This window comes from Cucurbita maxima, unplaced genomic scaffold (genome assembly GCF_002738345.1).
Source record: "Cucurbita maxima cultivar Rimu unplaced genomic scaffold, Cmax_1.0 Cma_Scf00019, whole genome shotgun sequence".
Classification (NCBI taxonomy): domain Eukaryota; kingdom Viridiplantae; phylum Streptophyta; class Magnoliopsida; order Cucurbitales; family Cucurbitaceae; genus Cucurbita; species Cucurbita maxima.
Window position 1 is genome coordinate 1,469,896 of NW_019272035.1, and position 22,917 is coordinate 1,492,812.

At 35.8% G+C, this 22,917-nt stretch overlaps 5 protein-coding genes across 12 annotated transcripts in view; 2 read left to right on the forward strand and 3 right to left on the reverse strand.

The window, feature by feature from the left end:
* The window catches only part of LOC111493678 (translation initiation factor eIF-2B subunit epsilon-like), an 11,986-nt gene extending 9,194 nt beyond the window's left edge, over positions 1-2,792 (reverse strand). The window contains exons 1-4 of one of the 2 annotated variants that reach the window (XM_023143481.1): positions 2,379-2,792; positions 1,697-1,927; positions 649-963; positions 105-212 (exon numbers count right to left, since the gene is read on the reverse strand). In XM_023143481.1, the coding sequence (XP_022999249.1) occupies positions 105-212; positions 649-963; positions 1,697-1,927; positions 2,379-2,513 (789 nt within the window). In that variant the 5' untranslated portion in view covers positions 2,514-2,792. The remainder of the gene's footprint in view (positions 1-104; positions 213-648; positions 964-1,696; positions 1,928-2,378) is intronic. The other variant, XM_023143482.1, reaches the window with a different exon arrangement.
* A 934-nt stretch (positions 2,793-3,726) lies between these two features.
* LOC111493616 (probable pre-mRNA-splicing factor ATP-dependent RNA helicase DEAH5) lies at positions 3,727-8,828 on the forward strand. The gene is made up of 2 exons (XM_023143377.1): positions 3,727-7,208; positions 8,289-8,828. Exons 1-2 carry the CDS (start codon positions 3,907-3,909, stop codon positions 8,680-8,682), a joined length of 3,696 nt encoding a protein of 1,231 aa, XP_022999145.1. The 5' UTR covers positions 3,727-3,906; the 3' UTR covers positions 8,683-8,828.
* A 184-nt stretch (positions 8,829-9,012) lies between these two features.
* Positions 9,013-12,356, reverse strand: LOC111493618 (superoxide dismutase [Cu-Zn] 1-like). Of its 4 annotated transcripts, none has more exons than XR_002720032.1 (8): positions 12,194-12,356; positions 10,965-11,053; positions 10,784-10,885; positions 10,581-10,676; positions 10,112-10,143; positions 9,947-10,022; positions 9,537-9,663; positions 9,013-9,306 (listed from the first exon to the last, which is right to left on the reverse strand). XR_002720032.1 is itself a non-coding variant. In XM_023143379.1 (8 exons), the coding sequence occupies exons 2-8, from the start codon at positions 11,038-11,040 to the stop codon at positions 9,284-9,286; spliced, it is 471 nt and encodes a 156-aa protein (XP_022999147.1). In that variant the 5' UTR covers positions 11,041-11,096; positions 12,194-12,356; the 3' UTR covers positions 9,013-9,283. The 4 variants fall into 4 exon arrangements, 3 of the variants coding, with proteins under 3 accessions (XP_022999147.1, XP_022999148.1, XP_022999146.1); XM_023143379.1 differs by having other exon boundaries at positions 9,013-9,318; positions 9,537-9,590; positions 10,965-11,096; XM_023143380.1 differs by having other exon boundaries at positions 9,042-9,306; positions 9,537-9,590.
* Positions 12,357-14,053: 1,697 nt separating this feature from the next.
* Positions 14,054-16,240, reverse strand: LOC111493903 (acyl carrier protein 2, chloroplastic-like). The gene is made up of 4 exons (XM_023143808.1): positions 16,086-16,240; positions 15,313-15,414; positions 14,459-14,581; positions 14,054-14,342 (listed from the first exon to the last, which is right to left on the reverse strand). Exons 1-4 carry the CDS (start codon positions 16,149-16,151, stop codon positions 14,211-14,213), a joined length of 423 nt encoding a protein of 140 aa, XP_022999576.1. The 5' UTR covers positions 16,152-16,240; the 3' UTR covers positions 14,054-14,210.
* A 3,461-nt stretch (positions 16,241-19,701) lies between these two features.
* Positions 19,702-22,917, forward strand: part of LOC111493755 (vesicle-associated protein 2-2-like) — a 5,802-nt gene continuing 2,586 nt past the window's right edge. For 2 of the 4 annotated variants that reach the window (XM_023143590.1, XM_023143592.1), the window contains exons 1-7: positions 19,730-19,976; positions 20,620-20,740; positions 20,819-20,889; positions 20,990-21,071; positions 21,509-21,624; positions 21,690-22,316; positions 22,712-22,804. In XM_023143590.1, coding sequence (XP_022999358.1) covers positions 20,692-20,740; positions 20,819-20,889; positions 20,990-21,071; positions 21,509-21,624; positions 21,690-22,316; positions 22,712-22,804 — 1,038 coding nt within the window. In that variant the 5' untranslated portion in view covers positions 19,730-19,976; positions 20,620-20,691. The other 2 variants (XM_023143593.1, XM_023143591.1) reach the window with 2 other exon arrangements.

Here is a 22,917-nt window from a genome sequence, read left to right on the forward strand (position 1 = left end):
AAAAAAAAAAAAAAAAAAAAAAAAAAAAAAAAAAAAAAAAAAAAAAAAAAAAAAAAAAAAAAAAAAAAAAAAGAGGCTACAGGTCCATAATAAGGTATACGTACATCATCTAAGAGCAAACCCTTGACAAAATGGCGACGTAGATGTTGGTAGTCAAAATTGTCAGTAAACAGGCTGAGTACTTCTGGGGAGCATATGTCTATATAACAATCCTGCATAACATAAACATGATTTAGTCTTGCCTTTCTTTTGACATGATGCCATTCCTGCATTTATCAATTACTAACAAGATATACAAAGCTAGGAGCCAGATGCACAATAATTCCTATTGTAACTGTCGGTGTCCAACACATTCTGAAATGTGAAGATGTGTCTGATTTTTAAAAAGTGTTCCAACACACTCGAGACATGTTTTTATAAGCTTTAGACCCTTCAATGCAAAATGCAACAAAAGCCTATCGTGAAAAGACTAATTGGAGAATTTGTAATATCCCCTGTCCCTATCTCGTGTTTGGACCACATGACCTCTTCATGTTACATTTTTTGTTAGCAATGCAATTTGCTTCTTATCATGAAAAATTATAACTCAAGATGTAACATTAACAACAAAAATAAACAAGATAAGCACTTGAAGTTAAATTAAATAACCTGCAAGTCGTTATGAAGTGATATGGAAGGATTATCCATTAGCAATGACTTGTCCAGATGTATAATTCCTTTTGAATCGTCAGCCCTATCCTCATAGTATAAGAGCTGCTTAGAATTATGATCAATTGCCATAAACAGTTCATCAGTGCCAAGCCGAGATTGGTGTGTGATTGGAGAAGGCTTTGACCGTTTGACAACCATAGTCATCACGGCATTACTATCTTTCTTCTTTCTATCTTTGTGTTCTTGAAGAGCTTGCGTAAGTGGCATGTTGCTTATGGTGTCTCCAGTGATAAGTACAAAATCACCATGTATCTTCAAAAGGGTAAATTTAGAGGTATTATAAGACACCTGAGTGAAACAACCTATACAAACTGGATGGCACAATGAATCACTCAAAGGTTATGAAAGTGCAAAGCCACTCATTATGGCAGTTTTTTGGCACTGTAAATCAAATTTATAATGTAGTGTGGTAAATGAAAAAGTGACAGTAGAAAGTTTATTTTTCTCTTTAGAAATTTGCCCTCTTGAATGTCTTACAGCATTAAGGTAGAGGTGCCACCATACATACATCACTTTTTAACATTATATACACTAACAAAAACTTCCTTTTCTTATAACAAAAAAGTCAATATATGAATATCCTTTTTCTATGAGAAAAACACTAATGTGTAAACAATTATTTTCTTTTCAAACAAGACAGTCAGTGTTGCCAAAAATAAAGTTTAACACTTGAAAACAAATTCACAAAATTACAAACCATGCATCAGTTGGTTAAACTTCAAATTGAAGCCATATGCTGTTCAAACTTAAACTGAATGGACCGCTCCTCATGATACAGATATCTAAGGAAAGAAATGATATTTGAGAGTGGAACAAAATGTATCAAAAGCTCAAAATCCATAAATATATAAATGTGAGTGAATATTTGGATTTGGGAATGGATAAAAATGCATCAATCAAAATCCATTTCATGTGTCAGGATTTAGTTCTTATAGAGAAGCGGGTATTAAAAATAGTCCCATAGATCAGTTCCAGACATGCGTACCACATTTCTTTCATAGATCAAACGCAGGGCGTCTCCAGCACTAATGGAGTTGTGCGACTCTATAGTTGTGACTGCAAAGTCTGGTAGGGATACCCACTCAGAGTTCTCCAAGTAATCAATTACTTGCTTCGAGTTAGCACAGCAAAATACAAACACCTCTTCAACACCAGCCGATTCGAGCCAGGATAAGGCATAATTAATCATAGGGACATTTACCAGCGGCAGTAATACCTATAGATATTAAAAAAAGGGAAATATTAATGGAACAAGAAGCATCATACAAGTTTTCAATGCTTCAAAAACGTTGTAACTTATTTAAGTTCTTCATACGTGATCTCTATGCAATCAGCTTGTAGCAAAGTGCCTATACAAAATGAAGCAAACGAAATAATAGATAATTGGCATAGCTAAGCTTCTAGTTTTGAAGTTTTAAGTTGTATTAACTGCTACCAAATGATGAAGTTCGCATATAATAACTTGTGTAGCAAGTAAACATATAGCTGTGACAACTTGAATTGCACGAAGCTTGATATTTTACAACAGGATTTTATTTTATTTTGTAACAGCCCGCGAATGAAGTTTCCAAACTAGTATCGAACTATTAGCTAAATTTTGAACACAGAGAAAGAAATACGCACGAACTATAATTCCGAAGAAACATTTCCGATTATCTGGAAAATACCTTGGGTCGTTCAAGCGTTATGGGACGAAACTTAGTGGTAAAGCTATCGGCAAGAAGAACTGCCTGCAACGAAACTCGTGCCAACTCCTCGGAGTCCTCGGAAACCCGCGATGCCCCCTTTCTCTGAGCACCCATTTCTTCGTTTTTCTCGAAGAATAAAAACACTATGCAATAAGATTGATGTGCAGAGCAGCAGCACTGCGACGATTAGCAGTTTCGAATGGCCGATTAAATGGAATTGAGACCCGGTTGGATGAACGGAAAAAAGCCTAATCAAAACCTCTAGGAATTAATGAGGAAGACGAAAGCCTGAGAATCTTGGTGTTTTTTTTCCCTCTTCGTGAGCTGGGAATAAGCTCAGAGCTTCAAGATGGTATCTAATGGCGTCTTTACAAAAGTTCTGATAACAAAAAGGAGTTTGCAGTGGAATATAATTATAATATGTTATTCTGAAAAAGTAAAAGAATCTTTCCTATTTGCTCAATCATCATCCTTCTATTTGTTTTACTTAAAAAAAAAATAAAAAATAAAAAATACATCATTTCATACCTCCCTTAATCGAGGCTTGACTCCCTTCGAACAAAGTACACCCTTTGTTCGATCGAGGCTCGACTCCTTCCATTGGAGTCGGCTCACAATACCTTGTTCAATATTTAAAGATTCTATTAAGTTTAGAACATGACTCTGATACCATGTTAGATGAACACAATTCTTCCACAATCGTATGATATTGTACACTTTGAGTACAAGCTCTCATGACTTTGCTTTGTATTTCTCCAAAAAGCTTCAAACGGATGGAAATAGTATTCATTGACTATGAACCCATGATCATTCCCCAAATTAGCCGATTTGGGACTTTCATCCAATATAACCTTGAATTTGAATCATTACATCGTTCTAAGTTTGTAACATCTAAACAAAAGAGAAGTACATGAACGAACCAAAAACCATAAAATAAGATGTCTATGAAGGTTACTAGTTATACCAACAAGATGCACCCTCATTTTCAATGGTTCGATAATATGAATTTTCATAGTTTATGTATGTTTTGCTTAGAACAATTATAGGTTCGGTGACCTCTTGAGAAGTTTCTGAGAATGTCATGTGAGTGAGGACAAAGACATGGTGAAAAAACTAATGATAGTTTGCAGGAATAGTCTCTACTCTTAGAAGTAAGGAGTAAGTAAGGTGACCATGTTGTAAGGGTCGTAGGGAATTTGAAGTAATTTGTATCTTAAAAAATAAATTTGCTTTATTTTATTTTTTTTTAATCGAACAAAATAGAAATTGAACGTTTAATAAAAAGAAAAGAAAATAAAATAAAAATTCAATAAGATGTTATGAGTGTCATGATAGGAGAAGGAAACTCAGGGGAGCGCTCATGTGCAGCTTCTGGTGATTGGGCTTAGTCGATTTTCCCCAATAATCAGTTATCTAGAACAAACCCTAGAAATCTCTCAAATCACTTCATCTTTATCTTCAGATTCTCTTGATTCATTTTATTGTGCTGTTTCTCTCGAATTCGACGATGGTTGCTTCCACGGCTAATGGCGACGATGGATTGAAGAAGCTCGAGTACTTATCCCTCGTCTCCAAGGTATGTTCTGAGCTCGAAACTCATTTAGGGTTCGGAGATAAAGTACTTGCTGAGTTCATAACTGAGATGGGCCGGAGATGTGAGACGGTGGACGAGTTCGATTCCAAATTGAAGGAGAACGGTGCCGAAATGCCCGATTACTTTGTTCGCTCGCTCCTGAGGATCATTCACCTTATTCTTCCTCCGCAGAAGGATGACAATGAGAAGGAGTTCAAGAAGGAGAAGGAATCAGATGGGAAAAAAGGCAAGTTTAGGGCCTTGGCGATCGGGGATGATAAGGAGAGAGCTAAGGAGCTCGTGAAGGAAATTGAGTTGGAGGCTCACCAGAAGCGTGGGGACAGAGACGTACAGGATGATCGATACAAGGGGAGGGCAGGGGACCGAGGAAGAGACAGAGACAGAGACAGGGATAGGGATAGGGATAGGGATCGAGATGGTGACAGAAATAGAAATAGAGATAGAGATAGAGATAGAGATAGAGATGGGTACAGGGATCGGGATTGGGATCGAGACAAGGATAGAGATAGGCGCAGGGATAGATATGAAAGGGATGAGAGACATGGTGGTAGGGATCGTGGTGATGATGGTGGTGATGATTATCAGAGAAGTGGAAGGCCAAGGGATCGGAATAAGAGGAATGGGTATGAAGAAAATGAAGGTTACACAGGGGATGCAAGAGATGGTAATGGCAATTGGAGAGATGATAGGGACAAGCATACACAAAATGGGCGACACCTCCCTGTCGATCACGAACCTGAATTGTACAAGGTCTACAAGGGTAGAGTTTCTAGAGTGATGGACACGGGTTGCTTTGTCCAGATAAATGATTTCAGAGGCAAGGAGGGTCTGGTTCACGTTTCTCAGATGGCTACTCGAAGGATTACCAATGCCAAGGATGTTGTAAAGCGAGATCAAGAGGTTTATGTCAAGGTTATTTCAGTTTCAGGGCAAAAGTTGAGCCTTTCTATGAGGGACGTGGATCAACATTCTGGTAAGGATTTGCTTCCGCTGAAGAAAAAAGATGCCGACGATGGTCCTAGAATGAATCCTTCAAATACGAAGGATGATGGCCCAGTGGTTAGGACTGGCCTTTCTGGAATTAAGATTGTGGAAGATGATGTTACTATTCCTTCACGCAGACCTTTGAAGAGAATGAGCTCACCTGAGAGATGGGAAGCCAAACAACTGATTGCTTCTGGTGTTTTAAGTGTAAACGACTATCCTTCATATGATGATGAGGGAGATGGGCTATTATATCAAGAAGAGGGTGCTGAAGAGGAGCTTGAGATTGAGTTGAATGAAGACGAGCCTGAATTTCTGCAAGGCCAGAGTAGATACTCAATTGACATGTCGCCAGTTAAGATATTCAAAAATCCGGAAGGGTCTCTGAGCCGGGCAGCTGCACTTCAATCTGCACTGATTAAGGAGCGCAGGGAAGTTCGTGAGCAGCAGCAAAGGACCATGCTCGATTCAATTCCGAAGGATCTTAATCGACCTTGGGAAGACCCTATGCCAGAGACTGGTGAGAGGCATCTTGCACAGGAGCTCAGGGGCGTTGGCTTGTCGGCCTATGATATGCCTGAGTGGAAGAAGGATGCTTATGGAAAAGATATTAGTTTCGGGCAGAAATCGAAGCTCTCTATCCAGGAACAGAGGCAAAGCTTACCCATTTACAAGCTGAAGAAAGAACTTATTCAGGCCGTTCATGATAATCAGGTACTTGTTGTCATTGGTGAGACTGGTTCAGGTAAGACAACCCAGGTAACTCAGTATCTTGCTGAAGCTGGATACACAACCTCCGGTAAAATTGGGTGCACTCAACCACGTAGGGTGGCTGCAATGTCTGTCGCGAAGAGGGTTGCTGAAGAGTTTGGATGTCGCTTAGGAGAGGAAGTTGGGTATGCAATTCGTTTTGAGGATTGCACTGGACCTGATACTGTGATCAAGTATATGACTGATGGTATGCTTCTTAGGGAGATTTTGATTGATGATAACTTGTCACAGTACTCGGTAGTTATGCTTGATGAAGCTCACGAGAGAACAATCTTCACTGATGTTCTTTTTGGATTGCTGAAGCAACTTGTGAAAAGGAGACCTGATCTTCGACTGATTGTCACATCTGCTACTTTAGATGCCGAAAAATTTTCAGGATATTTCTTTAATTGTAATATTTTTACAATTCCTGGGCGAACTTTCCCTGTGGAGATCCTCTATACTAAGCAGCCAGAAACTGATTATCTTGATGCTGCTTTAATCACAGTCTTGCAGATCCATTTGACAGAGCCTGAAGGTGACGTACTTCTTTTCTTGACTGGCCAGGAGGAGATTGATTTTGCATGTCAGTCTCTATACGAGAGAATGAAAGGACTCGGTAAAAATGTTCCCGAGTTAATTATTCTACCAGTCTACAGTGCCTTGCCCAGTGAAATGCAGTCCAGGATTTTTGAACCAGCTCCTCCTGGTAAGAGGAAAGTTGTAGTGGCGACTAACATTGCTGAGGCTTCATTGACAATAGATGGAATCTTTTATGTTATTGATCCTGGGTTTGCTAAACAGAATGTATATAACCCAAAGCAAGGGCTTGATTCTCTTGTTATCACACCAATTTCACAAGCATCAGCCAAACAACGTGCGGGGCGTGCTGGGCGAACAGGACCTGGAAAATGTTACCGCCTCTATACTGAGAGTGCTTATCGCAACGAGATGTCTCCTACAACAATACCAGAAATCCAGAGAATCAATCTTGGTCATACTACTCTTACTATGAAAGCCATGGGGATAAATGATCTCCTATCATTTGATTTTATGGATCCACCTTCACCCCAAGCACTAATTTCAGCAATGGAACAACTTTACAGTCTAGGAGCACTGGACGAAGAAGGACTTCTGACTAAGTTGGGTAGAAAAATGGCCGAATTTCCTTTAGATCCACCTTTGTCTAAGATGCTGCTAGCTAGTGTGGATCTTGGATGTAGTGATGAGATTTTGACCATAATTGCAATGATTCAGACTGGAAATATCTTTTACAGGCCAAGGGAAAAACAAGCCCAGGCTGATCAGAAAAGGGCCAAGTTTTTCCAGCCAGAGGGAGATCATCTTACTTTGCTTGCAGTTTATGAGGCGTGGAAAGCCAAAAACTTTTCAGGCCCTTGGTGTTTTGAAAACTTTGTTCAATCTCGATCCTTGAGGAGAGCACAGGATGTGAGGAAACAACTTCTTTCAATTATGGACAAGTAGGACCTTCTAGTCTCCTCTTGATATTGTTTTTGTTAAATTTTTGTCTTCAGCTACGATTATCTATTGTTGTCTTGTCTTGCATGCACGCATTTGCTTTTCCTCTATTTTGTTTAAACATATAGTTTACATCTACAGCGTAGAGATGGTTGCTCTAGGGTGGATAAGGTGCTTTTGAGGTCTTCCTTTTGGCACACTAGTTCCTCTACTGTTTTGTGGGATATTTGGCTTATGAGGAATAAGGATTTAGAGAGTTAGAAAGATCGTGTGAGGAGGTATAGGAAGCTGTTAGGTTTAATGATTTTATTTGGGTATTGGTTGCACGACCTTTTTGTGATTATGGACCAAGTCTTATTTATTGGATTGGAGTCATTTTCTTTAGTGTAGGTTTGGACCCCCCTTTAGTTGGGCTTTGTACATTCTTTAAAAACAAACAGATAGTTAACATGTAGGAATGGACTCTAGTACACTCTGAACAGAATCAGGCTGAACTTGCAGACTTCTTATCCTGGGTGAGGAAACTTGGGCATCTTCTTGTTAAAGAATTTGGAAAGCGTGGCTGAATGAACTTTGGTGAGATGCAAAATTATGTTTGTATGTAGAAAGTTGAGTTGAAATGATTTTGAGGCGTAGGTGGTAGTGACTAACTTTTACTTCTCTATTCATTGGGCTTGTGTGAGATCTCACATCGATTGGGGAAGGGAATAATGAAACATTCATGGTAAGGGTGTAGAAACCTCTCCTAGCAAACACATTTTAAAAACCTTAAGGAAAAGCCCGAAAGGAAAAGCTCAAAGAAGACAATATCTGCTAGCAGTAGTTACCGCTTATGAAAGCAACTTCTAAGATTCTTCACTTCATCTTATGAAAGCAACTTCTAAGATTCTTCACTTCATCTTGTATATAGAAACGCTGGTAGAGAGAAATTCTGGGGGAGTTTTAGCTAGTGTTATCTGCTATTCTTTTATCAGTTTTTGCTTTATCCATCGTCATTCAACTATTGTCTCTTGGATGTTAGCATCTTAATGTTCCTATCAGACTCCTCGCTTTCTAGCTCACACACGTTTGCCCAATTTCAGGTATAAACTGGACGTGGTGAGTGCAGGCAAGAATTTCACACAGATAAGGAAGGCAATTACAGCAGGGTTCTTTTTCCACGCAGCCAGAAAGGATCCTCAAGAGGGTTATCGAACGCTAGTTGAGAACCAACCGGTTTATATCCATCCAAGCAGCGCTTTATTCCAAAGACAACCCGACTGGGTCATATACCACGAGCTAGTCATGACAACAAAAGAGTACATGCGTGAAGTGACAGTCATAGATCCCAAATGGCTTGTTGAACTAGCTCCAAGATACTTCAAAGTTGCAGACCCAACAAAGATGAGTAAGCGAAAGCGACAAGAGCGGATCGAACCACTCTACGACAGGTATCACGAACCTAACTCTTGGCGATTGAGTAAGAGACGAGCTTAATCCATGTCGTTTCTTTCTGTCCCATATTTGGCTGACTGTGTAGGTTTATAGGCTTTTGCCATAAATGTATATATCCCTGTTGCAGTATAATCTCTGGAGGGTAGACCTTTGCAATTTATATATGTGAAAAGTTGTCTTCCCATGAATGTTGTTGGGTTGTGGAGTTAAAGAGAGAAAGGGAGGGGAAACCCAAGAAAATCTTTGATAAGAGCCATTTTTATTTTCTCTGTTTAGATTTAGACTATTAATGTTTTTTTTTTCTTTTTCTATGTTGTTTAGAATAGTTTCCATTAACCTTGGATTCATAATATTTAATTATATGTAATCTATGATTTAAAAACCTTTATAATTGCATAAAATTGTTGAAAGGAGCAAAATATCATTTGTTTATAATGTAAATCTATATGAAGTGTGGAGTATTGATACAATAAACTCTAATCTTATTTACTTATGATAAAAGACTTCCAACTTCACCATGCCTTTTCATACCTTTTCACATTACAAGTTGAATACACTGCATATGTGTTGAAACCCAAAGTATAGCTTTGCATACTCCGCTACTTCATCGCTCATCATTAAAACATGGCGGTCGAAATGTACTTCACTCTTGCAGCCCGATAACGCCTGCAAGAAACACCGAATAATGGATGTTTATGCCAACCAAAAAGTTAACTCGAGAACAGATTTGTCCCAAAAAGTGCCAATCAATACGCCATGTGCAAATTAAAATATGTGTGCAACGTCTCGATGGATGATTTATTTGGGGGCACAACCATTGTTGTTATATGTGACAACTTGTCACATATAGCAACCACTTCAAAACCAACAAAGTAATGAGAAATTCTGTAACTTACCACAAGCAATTCTCTCACCCGCATTGCCAGTGGTCAGGCTAAGTTCAGTTTGACCTGCAGACAAGATCAAAACAGTTCACGGATTATGCTTCAGATTTCTTTATTTGGTCATCCTGGTGGAGGTCACCTACTTGACGTGCAAAGACAAAGGGTAGGCTTATAATTAATCAAAGGGAAACATACATTTCAAAGATCGATACTTCCAGCACATTAAATAATCTCATGGTTTAAGATTCAAGTAAAGTTAGTTATATAAATGTGAAGAAAATGGATGTCTACACGTACAAAGTGAAAAAGGCAAAGAACCCCAAAAGGATATCACTGAATTCGAAGAAGATCCTATTAATAAGTTACAATCTGTGGGATTCTTTCTGGAAATATAGCTATGAATATTTATAATATAATATTACCCCTGCCAAGATCATCGGGATCGGCGTGGACAACAATAGATCTTCCAAGAACGGAATTCGGTCCAACAAGGGAAATCTGCATAACATAGAAAGCCATGATGCTCACTAGCTGAGACTTCTAGTAGAGATGGCGAAACATCCAAATAAAAATGAAATTGTCCAAACCTGTTTGTCAATAATAGAGAAAGTAGCAGTACCTGTATAATAGACAGTAACAATCTTTACAATCATGTCAAATTAATCCTAAACAAGGAAAAGAAAGAGTGCTTTAACATGAAATTCATGATTTTTATTCTAATATTGTCATCAATAGGAGATGGGGAGGAAGCTGGATTCATGAGGGGTAACAACCCAAGCCCACCGCTAACCGATATTGTTGTCTTTGGGCTCTCCCTTCGGAGATTTCCCTCAAGGATTTTAAAATGCGTCTACTAGGGAGAGAAATTTCTACACCCTTATAAAGAATGTTTTGTTCTCCTCCCCAACCGACGTGGAATCTCACATTAAGAATCCTGTGGAATCTCACATTAAGAATCCAAGGTCATGCATTTTGGAGGGGCTAATCATTTGGGGACCAGTTTACTAAAAAAATTCAGGGAGAATGAAATGAAATATGGAACCGTACTAAACACACCGTCATCGCCAGCAACCAAATTTCCTAGATCACCAACATGACGATTCTCATCATCAGGTGCACCATGATCTTTGCCTTCAGGGTTGAAATGAGGCCCTGCGAGCAATTTGCTTGCAAGTAGAGTCATAATGTGCCAATAGTTCCAATGGACCCTCCGTAATTAACATTGAGGAACTAAAAGGGTGTTACTCATGAGAACGTACCAGTCGATGAGCAACCATTGGTAGTGTCCCCAAGGGCATGAACATGGAAACCATGAAGCCCTGGAATAAGGCCAGAAATATTTCCTCTAACTGTAGTTGGACCTGAAAAATATACTAACTATGAAAAAAAAAAAAAAAAAAATCTGTATGAATTAAAATTTCCAACTACGATTTGAGCTACCATTGCCATTTTGGTTAAAGAAGACGGTTCCCTTCACTCCCTGATTGCTCTCGAGAACAGCAACAGCTTTCACCATTGTTTTGCGTTAACTGAACTTAAACCCAATGAAGGTTATCAGAAGAGCTAAAATAACTGGTAAAATTGGATGCTAATCAATAAAGTAAACCAAGGAAATTTCACTTTTGAACATATTCTTCATGGTGATAGTCAACGAACAATGAGAATTCACTAAAGCAAAAATCTGAAAGACACAAAAAATCATCCCAGTGACCAAATTTTGGGGACAAGATCAATGCTAATCTTCAACATCTTAAAGCAGTTCAAGTTGTAGTCAGCCAGGTTGGTGAAGAACTCATCAGTTTAGTTTCGTTCTCCTCCCCAACTAAGGTAGGATCTCACAATCCACCCCACCACCCCTTCAGGGTCAGCGTCCTCACTGACACTCATTCTCTTCTCAAATCAATGTGAACCCCTCAACCCACCCCTTTGGGGCCCAACGTCTTTATTGGCACACCATTTCGTGTCCACCCCCTTCGGGGCTCAGTCTCCTCGTTGACATCGCCCAATGTCTGGCTCTGATACCATTTATAACCGTCCAAGCCCACCGCTAGCAAATATTGTTCTCTTTGGGCTTTCCCTTTCGAGCTTACCCTCAAGGTTTTTAAAAAACGTCTACTGGGGAGAAGTTTTCACACCTTTATAAAGAATGTTTGGTTCTCCTTCCTCCCCAACCGATGTGGGATCTCACAGGTTCTTTATCTATGTTCTTTATCTATATGTAGCTTTTAATTTTTTTTCATTCAATTTCAAAACTCATACCTTTTGGCAAACAATTCTAGAACTGCTGACCATCCTCGTTTATGTAGTCTAAAAAATTTCTTACTTCCAAAATTCATAAGCTCATTTCCAAGTAGTGAGCTGCTTTTGTACCAGAAATAGGTAACTTAGAAATTAAAATGATATCAAACACAGCCATCAGAACCATATAAATCTCAGCGAAGAGTTATAACACGTAACAACCATATGAAACTGGAAAGTAATAAAGCATAAACAACGCAATCCCTAAATCTTCAATACGCAATTATAAAAAAAGAAAAAAGTCGAAAACAGAATTCAAACAAAAATCAGATACAACAATTTAGCTTCACCACAGAATTCGATAATCCGGCAAAAAAAAAGAGAGAGAAAAGAACACTGAAATTACAGAAGAAATGGGAGAGAATCATTACCAAGGATGAGCCTTCAGTGCAGTGGAAAGAGACGTTAAAGAGCACTGAAGTGGCGCGAGATTTGTATGCATGGAGGAGGCTGGAGGAGTCGGTAGCGAACATACAAGAAGCGAGGGATGAAATCGTCGTTGCGAATCCATAAGACACCACGTGTGGACTACCGTTTTAAGGCAAATCGAGATTCAGAGACTACATTCTAATTTATTTATTTATTATTTATTTCAACTAAATTAATAAAAATACAAATAATTTTGCTGAAAAATTATAATATTTTATCAAAGAAATCTTTTTTTAATAATTTCAAAATTACCATAAAAGTTTTAAGAATATTTTGAAGATTCTATTTGAGACCTATCATTTATCTTCAAATTTTTTAGTGTTCTTTTTAAAAGCTCATGAGTATTTTTAATCGTGTAGTAGTACTTAACTTACTAACTGTCACAGTCATACATTTTCGACCGCGCATTGTGATCTTGACACACTCATGACAATTCTTAAGGGAGACTCAAACCCCATTCACATTTATCGCCCCACTTTATAGCTTCATCAGACCTTCGGCGAGGTTTTGCTTTCGCCAACCGAATACACCTTATGCAAAATCTACAAACTTGTTCAGCCACACATGCTATTCGTGCGTGCATGGTCAATCGTCTGCGACGCCACAACTTCAGATCTCATTGTCATCTCGGTTCCCGACAACACAATCCATACATCGTGATGTCATCTCATGTCTTGGTACACATCGGTCCTCTTAACTTACTCAAAGATTGAGAACTGACTCATGTGTTGATCATCTTATAGGGATGAATTGGAAGGAAAACTATTGTGGGCATTAAAATTTCTAACTCTAACCAAAAAAAAAAAAAAAAAAAAAATTGCACTGAAACGATGCATTATAATTATATGAACGATGATTTTATAGATATACATTGGGTCATGAAAGAAATTTAATAGCATATATATATATATACATATATACAATACAAAACACCAATGGTGACCCTCAACAATATGATTATGATGAAAGAAGAAGGTTGGCACTCATAAGCCCTAAAACTTGAGAAACTTGCATAAACGTGATGTGAAATAGACCTATTTCGCTGATATTCAATTAAATTCGAACACAATCCTATACGATGAAAATCATTCCAAAATCCAAATCCAAATCAAAGTAGGATATCTCAAATTTTAGACTTATTCGAACAACCGAACAAAGAAAGAAGAACACGCGCAAGTTTCCAAACCTTGGTCGCAATCAGATCATCTGTTGCAATCAACTCACGAACAACTCTTCATGCTCAGCCACGTTGAAGCTCCGCGAAAACAAAAATTTCCCTCATGGGTAATTTGCATTGCAGTATTATACAGAATTCTATCCCACTCCAAAAAGAGGATTAGCCACCACTCCAAAAAGTAGATTAGCCACCACTCCAAAAAGTAGAGGTCTGGAAATCGAAGAAAAGTTCGTGGAAAACAAAAATTCCCCTCAGGTCAATCTCAGGTCTAGAAATTGAAGAAAAGTTAGCGAAATGGAAAGAGTCCAATGCACGCGAGCATGGGGGCCATTGAGAAGACGATGGTAAGAAATATAATACGAATTTTGTATCTAATTTTCGATGTGCCACGGTTTATGGTTGTGAACAGGTTAATTGTTCTTTAATGATTCTCAATTTTCATTTCAGTCCCAAGCATACTTTATTTTCAATCCCCTCCCCCTCGTTAATAATTAACTCACATACTTAATAGTAATTTCAATTTCAAGATAAAACTCAAACCTCATAGCTTTGGGTTTTCTCTTACTTATAATAAAGTCATGGCCGTTCTTAGTTTGTTAGTTAGCGATGTGAAAGTAAAGATATCTTAAAGAGAGAAGATTGGGAAACAAAAGGTGGTATCATTATTTTACGACCTAATACTACGTTGAGTAGCAGTGTGACAGTAGTAGTGCGAGTAAAAGAAACAGAATGGGCAAGAAAAAAAAAAAAACAAGGTAAGATGCTGAAAGGGAGTGGGATTTTTAAGCACTCCCCTTTTTGAGGATCAGAACTTCGACCATATCTGCAGCCTCTTGGACGGTTGTGATGCTCTGCGCACTCTCCTCTTCCACGCTTATCCCAAATTCTTCCTCGAGCTCCATTACGATCTCAACCTGATCACCCCACACGCACATATACATATACATACATTGCATTGCTGTGTTAAATATAGTATCAAAAACATTATAATAATATGAGCCCATTGTCTCTTGTCAGAGTAGAAGTTCACCGTGTCGAGAGAATCAGCTCCAAGCGTTGAAAATTTGGACTCGCCATTGACAGTGGAGTCATCTGCCAATGCCAATTGCTTCTTCACTATTCTGCTCACCTTTTCAACTGTCTCTGGTTTCGCCTGTCCATACCCCAATTAATACCACTAAAACAACAGTAATTGGCGTTGTATGGGTACTAGTTGGGCTGCACTCTATTCTTGCAGCCCGGACACGTGGCCTAACCTATGATGCTACGTGTACGTGATTGATTTTTTCAGTAGTTTTTTGGTTTTATTTCTTACTCAAGGAAAGAAATGTTATGTTTATATTTTAACATTTTAACATTTTTTTTTCTTCACAAAATCTTTGAAAATTTAAATTTCAAACATGTTTCTTTCTCACAGGGTTATTTTAAAACTTTCAATTTTCAATCGATTAGTTGAAAATAAATGGTACTTTGAAGATGAAAAAAATAAAATTAAAAAATGAGATTTATATTGTCAGATTTTATTTAAAAACTTAATATTTTGGATAATATATCGTATTTCTCAAATTATTATTTCTAACCCTCAATTTTAATTGATTAGTTGAAATTAAGTGGTGCTGTGTGGATAAAAAAGTAATAAATAAATAACTAGGATAAAATTAAAATTAAATTGATTGAAATGTGTTTCTCAATTTTCAATTGATTAATTGAAATGAATGGTGTATATATATATTTAAAAAAAAAATTAAAAGGAAAAATATTATAAAATTAAAAAATGAAATTGATATTATCGAAGAACTTGTAAAAAGAATATTCTTTAAAAGAAAAGGTGGGTGAAGCCCAATAGCACCAAAGTTTTACTCAAAGAGCAGTAAAAGGACTTACAGCACATGAAATTTGAAGCGACCGTAATCTTCTAGAAGAGAAGTTATTTCTCCCTTGGTAAGAAAATGAAACCCTCTTCGAACCAGAAAGCTTGGATACTGCCTGCTTACCAAGAAACAATTTCTTTGCAGAGAATACTAGCTCAAGTTCTTAGCAGAGAAAGAGAAATCAAAGAGAACAATAGATCGATTATAATCGACACACACATGCAGTGATGCAGAAAAATTTTCAGGATCGCTCGTAATTTACGGTTTGCATTTGCGCTTAGAATTTTTCAAGACAAAAAATACGAGAGAAAATTAAGGTCTGTTGCGATTTTTTTTTCAACTCAACAGGCTATTTTCACAGAACATTTTTGAAAGAGAGAGGAGCTGATAGTTTGAAAACTATTCTCTTCAGCCCTCTGTCCCCAAATAGCGTGAAAATTAGGCAAGAAATTCAAATCAGCAGTGAAATTACACAAATGAAAGTAAAACAACACCATAAAGAGATATAAAACATTCTGAAATCAAAGATAATGCCAAGTCCATCATCCATACGTTTCACAACCAAGCAATACAAACACAATACCGATTCAAACAAATGCTCCAAGCATCGTAATTAACGACATTGAAACAGAAATGGACGCCAAAATCCAGATCAAGAGGTAGGAATTAAGAAGATCAGTTTCGAAGCAATTGATTACACAAAAACAACGAGACATGGCAAATACGAAAACGTACAACGGATCCATAAATGCACGCATGAGGAAGAGAGAAGGATTGAAAACTTACAGCGATTTGGCGCGATTGAGGAACTGCAGATCGCACGCAAAACGATGAAGCTGAGATCGAAGCCATTGATGAACTGATAGAGAAAAAGGGAGAGAGAATTTGGACTGGCGAAAACTAGAAATGGGACGGAGAAGACGAAGCGAGTAAGTACGTGGCCGATGCTAGAGCTTAAATAGGCAGTTCGTTTGTATATCTCATTTATTTATTTATTTATTTTTAGAATAAAATAATACGTTATTAAGTTAATAAAAATATACTTCCAACTGTAATTTGTTGAAAAAAAATATTATTACAAGTTTCAAATTTTAAATAATATCTTTAAAAAAAATAAAAAAGAATTTCAAAATATCTTTAAATTTAAATTTAAATTTAATTTAATAATAATAATAATAATAATAATACTCTGAATAACAGGGAACAATAGGGACAACATTGGGAATCGGAAAATCCAAAGGAGCTCTCTCATGGGCCTTGTTTATGGGCCTCAAAAGTTTTGGGCTGGTTTAAAATTGTAGTTTAATTACAAAGATAATTAAATAAGTTAATTAGAATATTAATAATTTATTAATAATAAATTACATTAAATAGTTAAAAATAATGTAAATTATTAATTATAAACGGTATTAACTGAAACTTATTAGTCTCAATAATATAGGGATATTTAATAATATTTAATATAATGATTAATAATTATTTAATTATGTAATATTTTTAGGTTCTAAAATCTCTTCGATATCAAGAGTTTTAGAAATTCAGTCTCATTATGAAGGGTAGTTTTCTCACAATATGATTATTATACTATATAACAACTCAAACCTACCGCTACCAGATATTGTGTAGTTTATCTCATTAAATATCACCGTCAGCCTCACGATTTTAAAATACGTGAAACTGACAACAATACGTAATGGGTCAAAATGGACAATATCTACTAGTGGTGAGCTTGAACCATTAATATTTGGACGGAAATAATCTAGTGACACTTTATAGATTATCTCGAAACTTTTTATTGTTACTTTTGAAAATTCATGAATATTTTTTAAATGTGGTACCGACCATAAGAGTATTTTTTAAAGTTTTGAAATTTTTTCACCAAGTGATTCTAAAGTTTTTAAAAATGTTCGAGAATATTAAAGAAATTTTGAAAACTCAACCGAATTTTTTAAATAAAATTATTTTTATTAATTTAACCTAATTATTTATATAAAATATTAAAAAGTTAAAATATTGTCACAACCATGGAAGGTTATATATGGTAAAAATTAATGGGTATTTAAAATTATTAAATAAATAATAATAAATATTGTTAAAATTACATTCATAATTGATATTTTCCCCAATTGGACAATTTGTTACTCATCAATTGATATTTTGAATTGAATTAAATTTTAAATTATTTTATAATAATTAATATTAGTATTTCTGGAAAGTAAATAGTTTGTGGCTAAAAGAGTGGGAATTAAGGAAGGTTGAAAAAAGGCTTGGCATTATCTTATTATTTATTTATTTATTACCAAATTATTCACTAATTTTCTCAAAATAAATGCCCATTAATTAAAGTGGATTTTATTAGTCTCACCCACCTCTCTCTCTCTCTCTCTCTCTCTCTCTCTACCTCCCTTCTTTATAGGGTTTCCTTCTATTCCAACCTTTCTTAAATTCTCAACCAACTCCTTTGTTTGGTATACATACATACTATAATATATATATATATTTGAAAATGATGTTTTCTAATTAAAATTTTAATTCGAACACACGATATAATTACGTAGGGCGTGAGATCTCACATCAGTTTGAGAGTGGTCTTGTAAGGGTGTGGAAACTTCTCTCTAGTAGATGTGTTTTAAAACCGTGAGACTGACGACGATATGTAACAGACTAAAGCCAACAATATCTACTAGTGTTGGACTTGGGCTGTTACAAATAGTATCAGAACCATATACGGGGCGATGTGCTAGCGAGAACGCTGAACCCTAAATGAGTGGATTGTGAGATTTTACATCTATTGGAAATAGGCTTGATAAGGGTGTGGAAACATGTCCTAATAGATTTTACATCTATTGGAACCCTAAAGGGGTGGACTGTTATAAATGGTATCAAAATCAGACATCGGACCGTGTACTAGTGAGGATCTTGGGCCCCTAGGGATGAGATTGTGAGATCCTCTCGAACTCGACCCATATACACCTCTACAACTAGTTAAGATATTTATAAATTTAATGCTTGAGTTTTGGTGTTGGTATTTAAAATGTTATATTTTTAAAAATAGTATTTTATTTGTTACATTTATGAAAATTTATATAGTTAAAATATTGACATAAATTTAATTTTATTAGTTACTATATGATGAGATTAATAAAACTATATAGTAAAAATAATTTCCAAATAATTGTATTTTTGCTTTAATTAATTATGAGGTCATCAAAAGTTCACCAAATAAATAAATAAATAAAATAAAATAAAATAAAGTGTAAATGATATCATGAGGTTGGGTGGGACCCAATATTTGATGATGATAATCACAAGGTTTCAATTTAAAAATTTATTTACCTTTTTGTCCCTAAGATTTCATCTCAAAAGACAAAAGCTAATTCAATCAGATCTTAAATTCATGAAATCCAATGCTTCATTTTCAACCTTTTTGCCCCTTTTCCTTTTCTACCCTTTTCATTATTAAATCACCTTTTAAATATTTCAAACTTTCGATTAAATCAGTCTCGTACTTTCAAAACGTCAATTTCAATCAATTTTCGATACATAAAGTGCAACAACAACAGAAGATTACTGCTAACAGATATTGTTACGTATCGTCTTCAGTCTCACGGTTTTTAAAATCAGTATCTTAAGACTACGACTAGTAAATATTATCCACTTTGACCTGTTTTATACATTGCCATCAGTCTCATAATTTTAAAACGCGTTTATTATGGAGAGATTTCCACACCCTTAAAAAGAATGTTCCGTTTTCCTCTCATGTGGAATCTTAACATGAAGAGCTCACTTTTACCACTTTTAATTAAGATATTAATGAAATGGCTGAACATAGAGCCGACTACTAACGTTGACTTACGTACTATAAATAATATTAAAATATTATATTTGAGTCGATATTTTAAGTTTCATTTTATTTTTATTTTAGTCATGATATTTCTTAATAAATCTTAAAAATGGGTTATATTATTAATATATTTTTGATTAAAATAATTAGACTTTATTATCATTTACTTTTTAAATTTGAAAATATATTCCCACCCTTTTAATTAATATAATTATAAAATTTGATTTTTCCCTTAAAAAAAATTTAATAATAAAATATAAAAAAAATATAATTTTTGTTTTGGTAAAATTATTATTATTATTTACATAAATTAGAGAATTATAAAATTTGACTAAAATTGGATTTAAAAAGTAAAAAGTATTAAAAAAAAGGACAAAAGGTATAATTTAAGTAAAATATTATAAAATTGAGAAAATTCCGTGGAATTATACCATAAAAATAATAATGCGAAAAAGCCTCGAAATTGTAGCCGAAGTCTGTTAAATTATTTGAAAAAAAATAAAAAATAAAAAATAAAAAATGTTCAAACGGGAATTGGATTCTGCCGCACCGGCACAAGGCTAAGATCACAGCACAGCCGGTACAACTAACACCATTTCTCTCTCTCTCTCTCTCTCTCTACTTTGCTTTCACTGAGCAGTCTTCCAGGGTTTCTCTCTCTTTCGCTTCCTATGGAATTGTAAATTCCACCAAATCTTTGGACTCTATTACGATTTCTGGTTTCCAGTGGGTTTTATTTATTCAAAGCGGATTTTTCACGCCCAAGTTTCAATTCGTCTACAATTCTGTTTGTGTCTTTGTGTTCTCTTACAGGTTCTTCTCCTACGGGACGGGTGAGTTCTTTTTTAAATTCTTTTCTGCCTTTTTTTGTTTGTCGTGTGAGTTGAAGAATCTTCTTGTTTGACTGTATTGTTGTGTTTTGTTGTTCGAGAGCTTTGTCGGTGTGTAATTTTGCTGAATTTCTGCTGGTTTTTTTTATTTTTTTGTTTAGTTTTGGAATTGAGTGTGGTTTTGGTGTTTGTTTGATCGGAGGTTGGTGTTTTTTGTGTTTTGAGTTTGGAAATGGGACGGAATTTGTAATAGGATTTGTGTATAGAGCGACTCTGTTCGTTGGCTGACGAATTGTTGTTCGAGACGTGTTTGTTTTGAACGATCTGTTTCGGAATAAGCTCAGCGATGCGTCGCTGATCCTCACCGGAAATGGGTTTGGTTTGACTTTCTTGTGGTTGACTGATTGATACAAAATGGAACCCAGATTTTTGTTTAGAAAATTGGGCAATGGGACATTACTTTTATTTCCTGTTAGCTAAGAACAGGGTGGATGGGAAGCACGTGGTCATTAACTTTTATGATCTGTAACTTTGAGATTTATTGTTTCTTTCTTTCTTTTTCCTATGTTCTTTCCTTCAATTTGCTTCTTAATCAAATTCAAATTGTTGGTCAACGATTATGAGAAATTAACTTTTCTGAGTGCAGAATCATTGTTACCCAAGCTTTGGATGCAGCAGAAGAATTGCTTTTGAATTTGGTGTATTGTGACGAAGAGATATGAGTACGAAACTCTTGCATATTCAGCCCAAGGAATTACAATTCATATGTAAGTGCATCATTAGTAATACTTGTTATTGCTTGCTTATTGAAAAAGAATTGAAGTAAAGTACCTTGCTGTTTTCAGTTGAATTGAGGAAACAAAGTACGTGCACAGTTCAACTAGCCAATAACACTCATCATCACGTTGCGTTTAAAGTATGAACAGCCTTCTTTTCATTTTATTCATCTCTTGTTTGTCTGATAATTCTTGTGATTTCTCATGTGATATATGTAATAATATTGTAATGTTTGGCAGGTTAAAACTACATCACCTAAGAAATATTGTGTTCGACCAAATGTTGGAATAATTTTGCCAAAATCAACATATGAATTTTCAGGTACGTTCTTCATAAGTCTCAACTAAAACATTTAGGCACGAGAAAGGAGAGTTTATAGATTTTGGTAATGAAGTTACTGTGTCACCATTCAAGTTTCAACGAATTTTGTATTACTTTACAATGTGTTTTCTTTTGTCGAATCAATTATGAGGGATATCAAGCCTTCTTGAAAATTTTTGAAAGGCAATTTGGAAACATACACCATTCAGTGTTTTGTGGATAAAAAACTCTTAAGAATGTCTAGTATCATGAGATGATCCTGTCCTGGATTTAACAAATATGTCTCCCATGAAGTTTTAGGGTATATAGTCTTATGAGGTTAACCGTCTTACCCTATTACATGTTTCTTATTTTAAAAAAGGAAAATTCTAAATCTGGAACTATCTATGGTTGTTGTTGTTGTTTTAAAGTTAATTTCTTCTGTGATTATGATGTAGTTATAATGCAAGCTCAACGGGCTGCTCCACCTGATATGTTGTGTAGAGACAAGTTTTTAATTCAAAGCACAATTGTTCCTTCAGGGATGACAGAAGAGGACATCACTGCAAGTATGGTAAGTTCTTATGGATACAATCAGCTTTCATTCTTTAGGTTTTTAAATGTTCTCTCTTTTTTCAGTTTTTAAAAGATGGAGGTAAATATATTGAAGAGGATAAGCTCAAAGTGGCTCTCATTAGTCCGCTGAATTCCCCATTACTCTCGCCTACTGATGATGGAGCATTGGGCGCAAGCATGGATGAAGTTATGAAACTTAACGAGCATAGTGGACCATTAAGAGATGGGATAGCCACCAATAAAACTCCAAAGCTGAAAGATCAAAATGGTTCATCGGATGAGGTACGTTCCTCTGGGGTTTCGTCACTAAGAGATCAAAATGGACAATCAAATGAGGGGATGACCGATGAGGCTTCAAGATTCAAAGATGATTTTGTTGCATTGAAGGGGGTGCGGACCATTGAAGCTTTAAAACCATCTGATAAAAATGGAGCATTGAGGAAGGAGGTTCTGCCTCATGAGACTTCAAGACTGATGGATCAAAATGGAACATCAAAGGAGGAGCTACCTCATGAAGCATTAAAACTGAGCGATCAAAATGGAGCATTAAAGGAGGAGGAGTTGAGTGTTGAAGTCCCCAAAAAAAGAGTTCAAAATGGAGCACTGGACTGGCGAGCATATGAAACTTCAAATGTTGAGAATCTACCACCAACCGTTGTTGATGTTCAACCTCCACCATTTGAAAGAATAGTAAGGAAGAACTTTCTTTTCTGTATAGAGTTCAATTTTTTGTTCTCCCTCTCTCTCTCTCTCAAAAAATGCTCCTAAGGGATCGCATCAACATTTTCCTTATTAAATTTGATGTTATCCTGCCTAATTGTTGTTGGTCTATGAATCTGTTGGTGGTCTCTTTGTAACCTCTTCCATATTCTCTAGGGAGGGTGCCTTATCTTCCTTTTTTTTCCAATACAAAGTGTTTCTTTTCTTAAAAAAATGAAATTTTCGTAGCAGGAAATTGTATAGCAATCTGTTTACTTGGACTGTGTCATGACTTGGTCATTGTTCAATCTGATTGGTGTCATTATCAATTGATACGTTCTGATTTTCAGTTTCTTGACAATTGAAGTTTTTCTCTTGTGCATCAGTTTCCTGAGGGGGGGCTAGCATATAAAGCTTCACATGTGGAGGATCTAGTACCAGAAACTGTCGCAATTCGCCCTCCAGATTTTAGTTTAAAAGTAAGGAAAAACATTTTTTCTATATCAATTTTTTTCCTCGCTCTCTCTTACAAAAAAAAAAAAAAAAAAAAAAAAAAAAAAAAAAAAAAAAAAAAAAAAAAAAAAAAAAAAAA

What these genes read in the sequence shown, in the direction of transcription:
- LOC111493616 (XM_023143377.1), top strand. Translation starts at nt 3,907, where the DNA reads ATGGTTGCTTCCACGGCTAATGGCGACGATGGATTGAAGAAGCTCGAG. An exon ending in CTTCTTTCAATTATGGACAA is followed by an intron (nt 7,209 to 8,288) that starts GTAGGACCTTCT and finishes GCCCAATTTCAG; the next exon opens with GTATAAACTGGACGTGGTGA.
- LOC111493618 (XM_023143379.1), bottom strand. Translation starts at nt 11,040, where the DNA reads ATGGTGAAAGCTGTTGCTGTTCTCGAGAGCAATCAGGGAGTGAAGGGA. An exon ending in TCTCTATTATTGACAAACAG is followed by an intron (nt 10,023 to 10,111) that starts GTTTGGACAATT and finishes TATGTTATGCAG; the next exon opens with ATTTCCCTTGTTGGACCGAA. An exon ending in TCCCGATGATCTTGGCAGGG is followed by an intron (nt 9,591 to 9,946) that starts GTAATATTATAT and finishes TCTTGTCTGCAG; the next exon opens with GTCAAACTGAACTTAGCCTG.
- LOC111493903 (XM_023143808.1), bottom strand. Translation starts at nt 16,151, where the DNA reads ATGGCTTCGATCTCAGCTTCATCGTTTTGCGTGCGATCTGCAGTTCCT. An exon ending in CTCAATCGCGCCAAATCGCT is followed by an intron (nt 15,415 to 16,085) that starts GTAAGTTTTCAA and finishes CTTGGTAAGCAG; the next exon opens with GCAGTATCCAAGCTTTCTGG. An exon ending in GAGCTGATTCTCTCGACACG is followed by an intron (nt 14,343 to 14,458) that starts GTGAACTTCTAC and finishes TGGGGTGATCAG; the next exon opens with GTTGAGATCGTAATGGAGCT.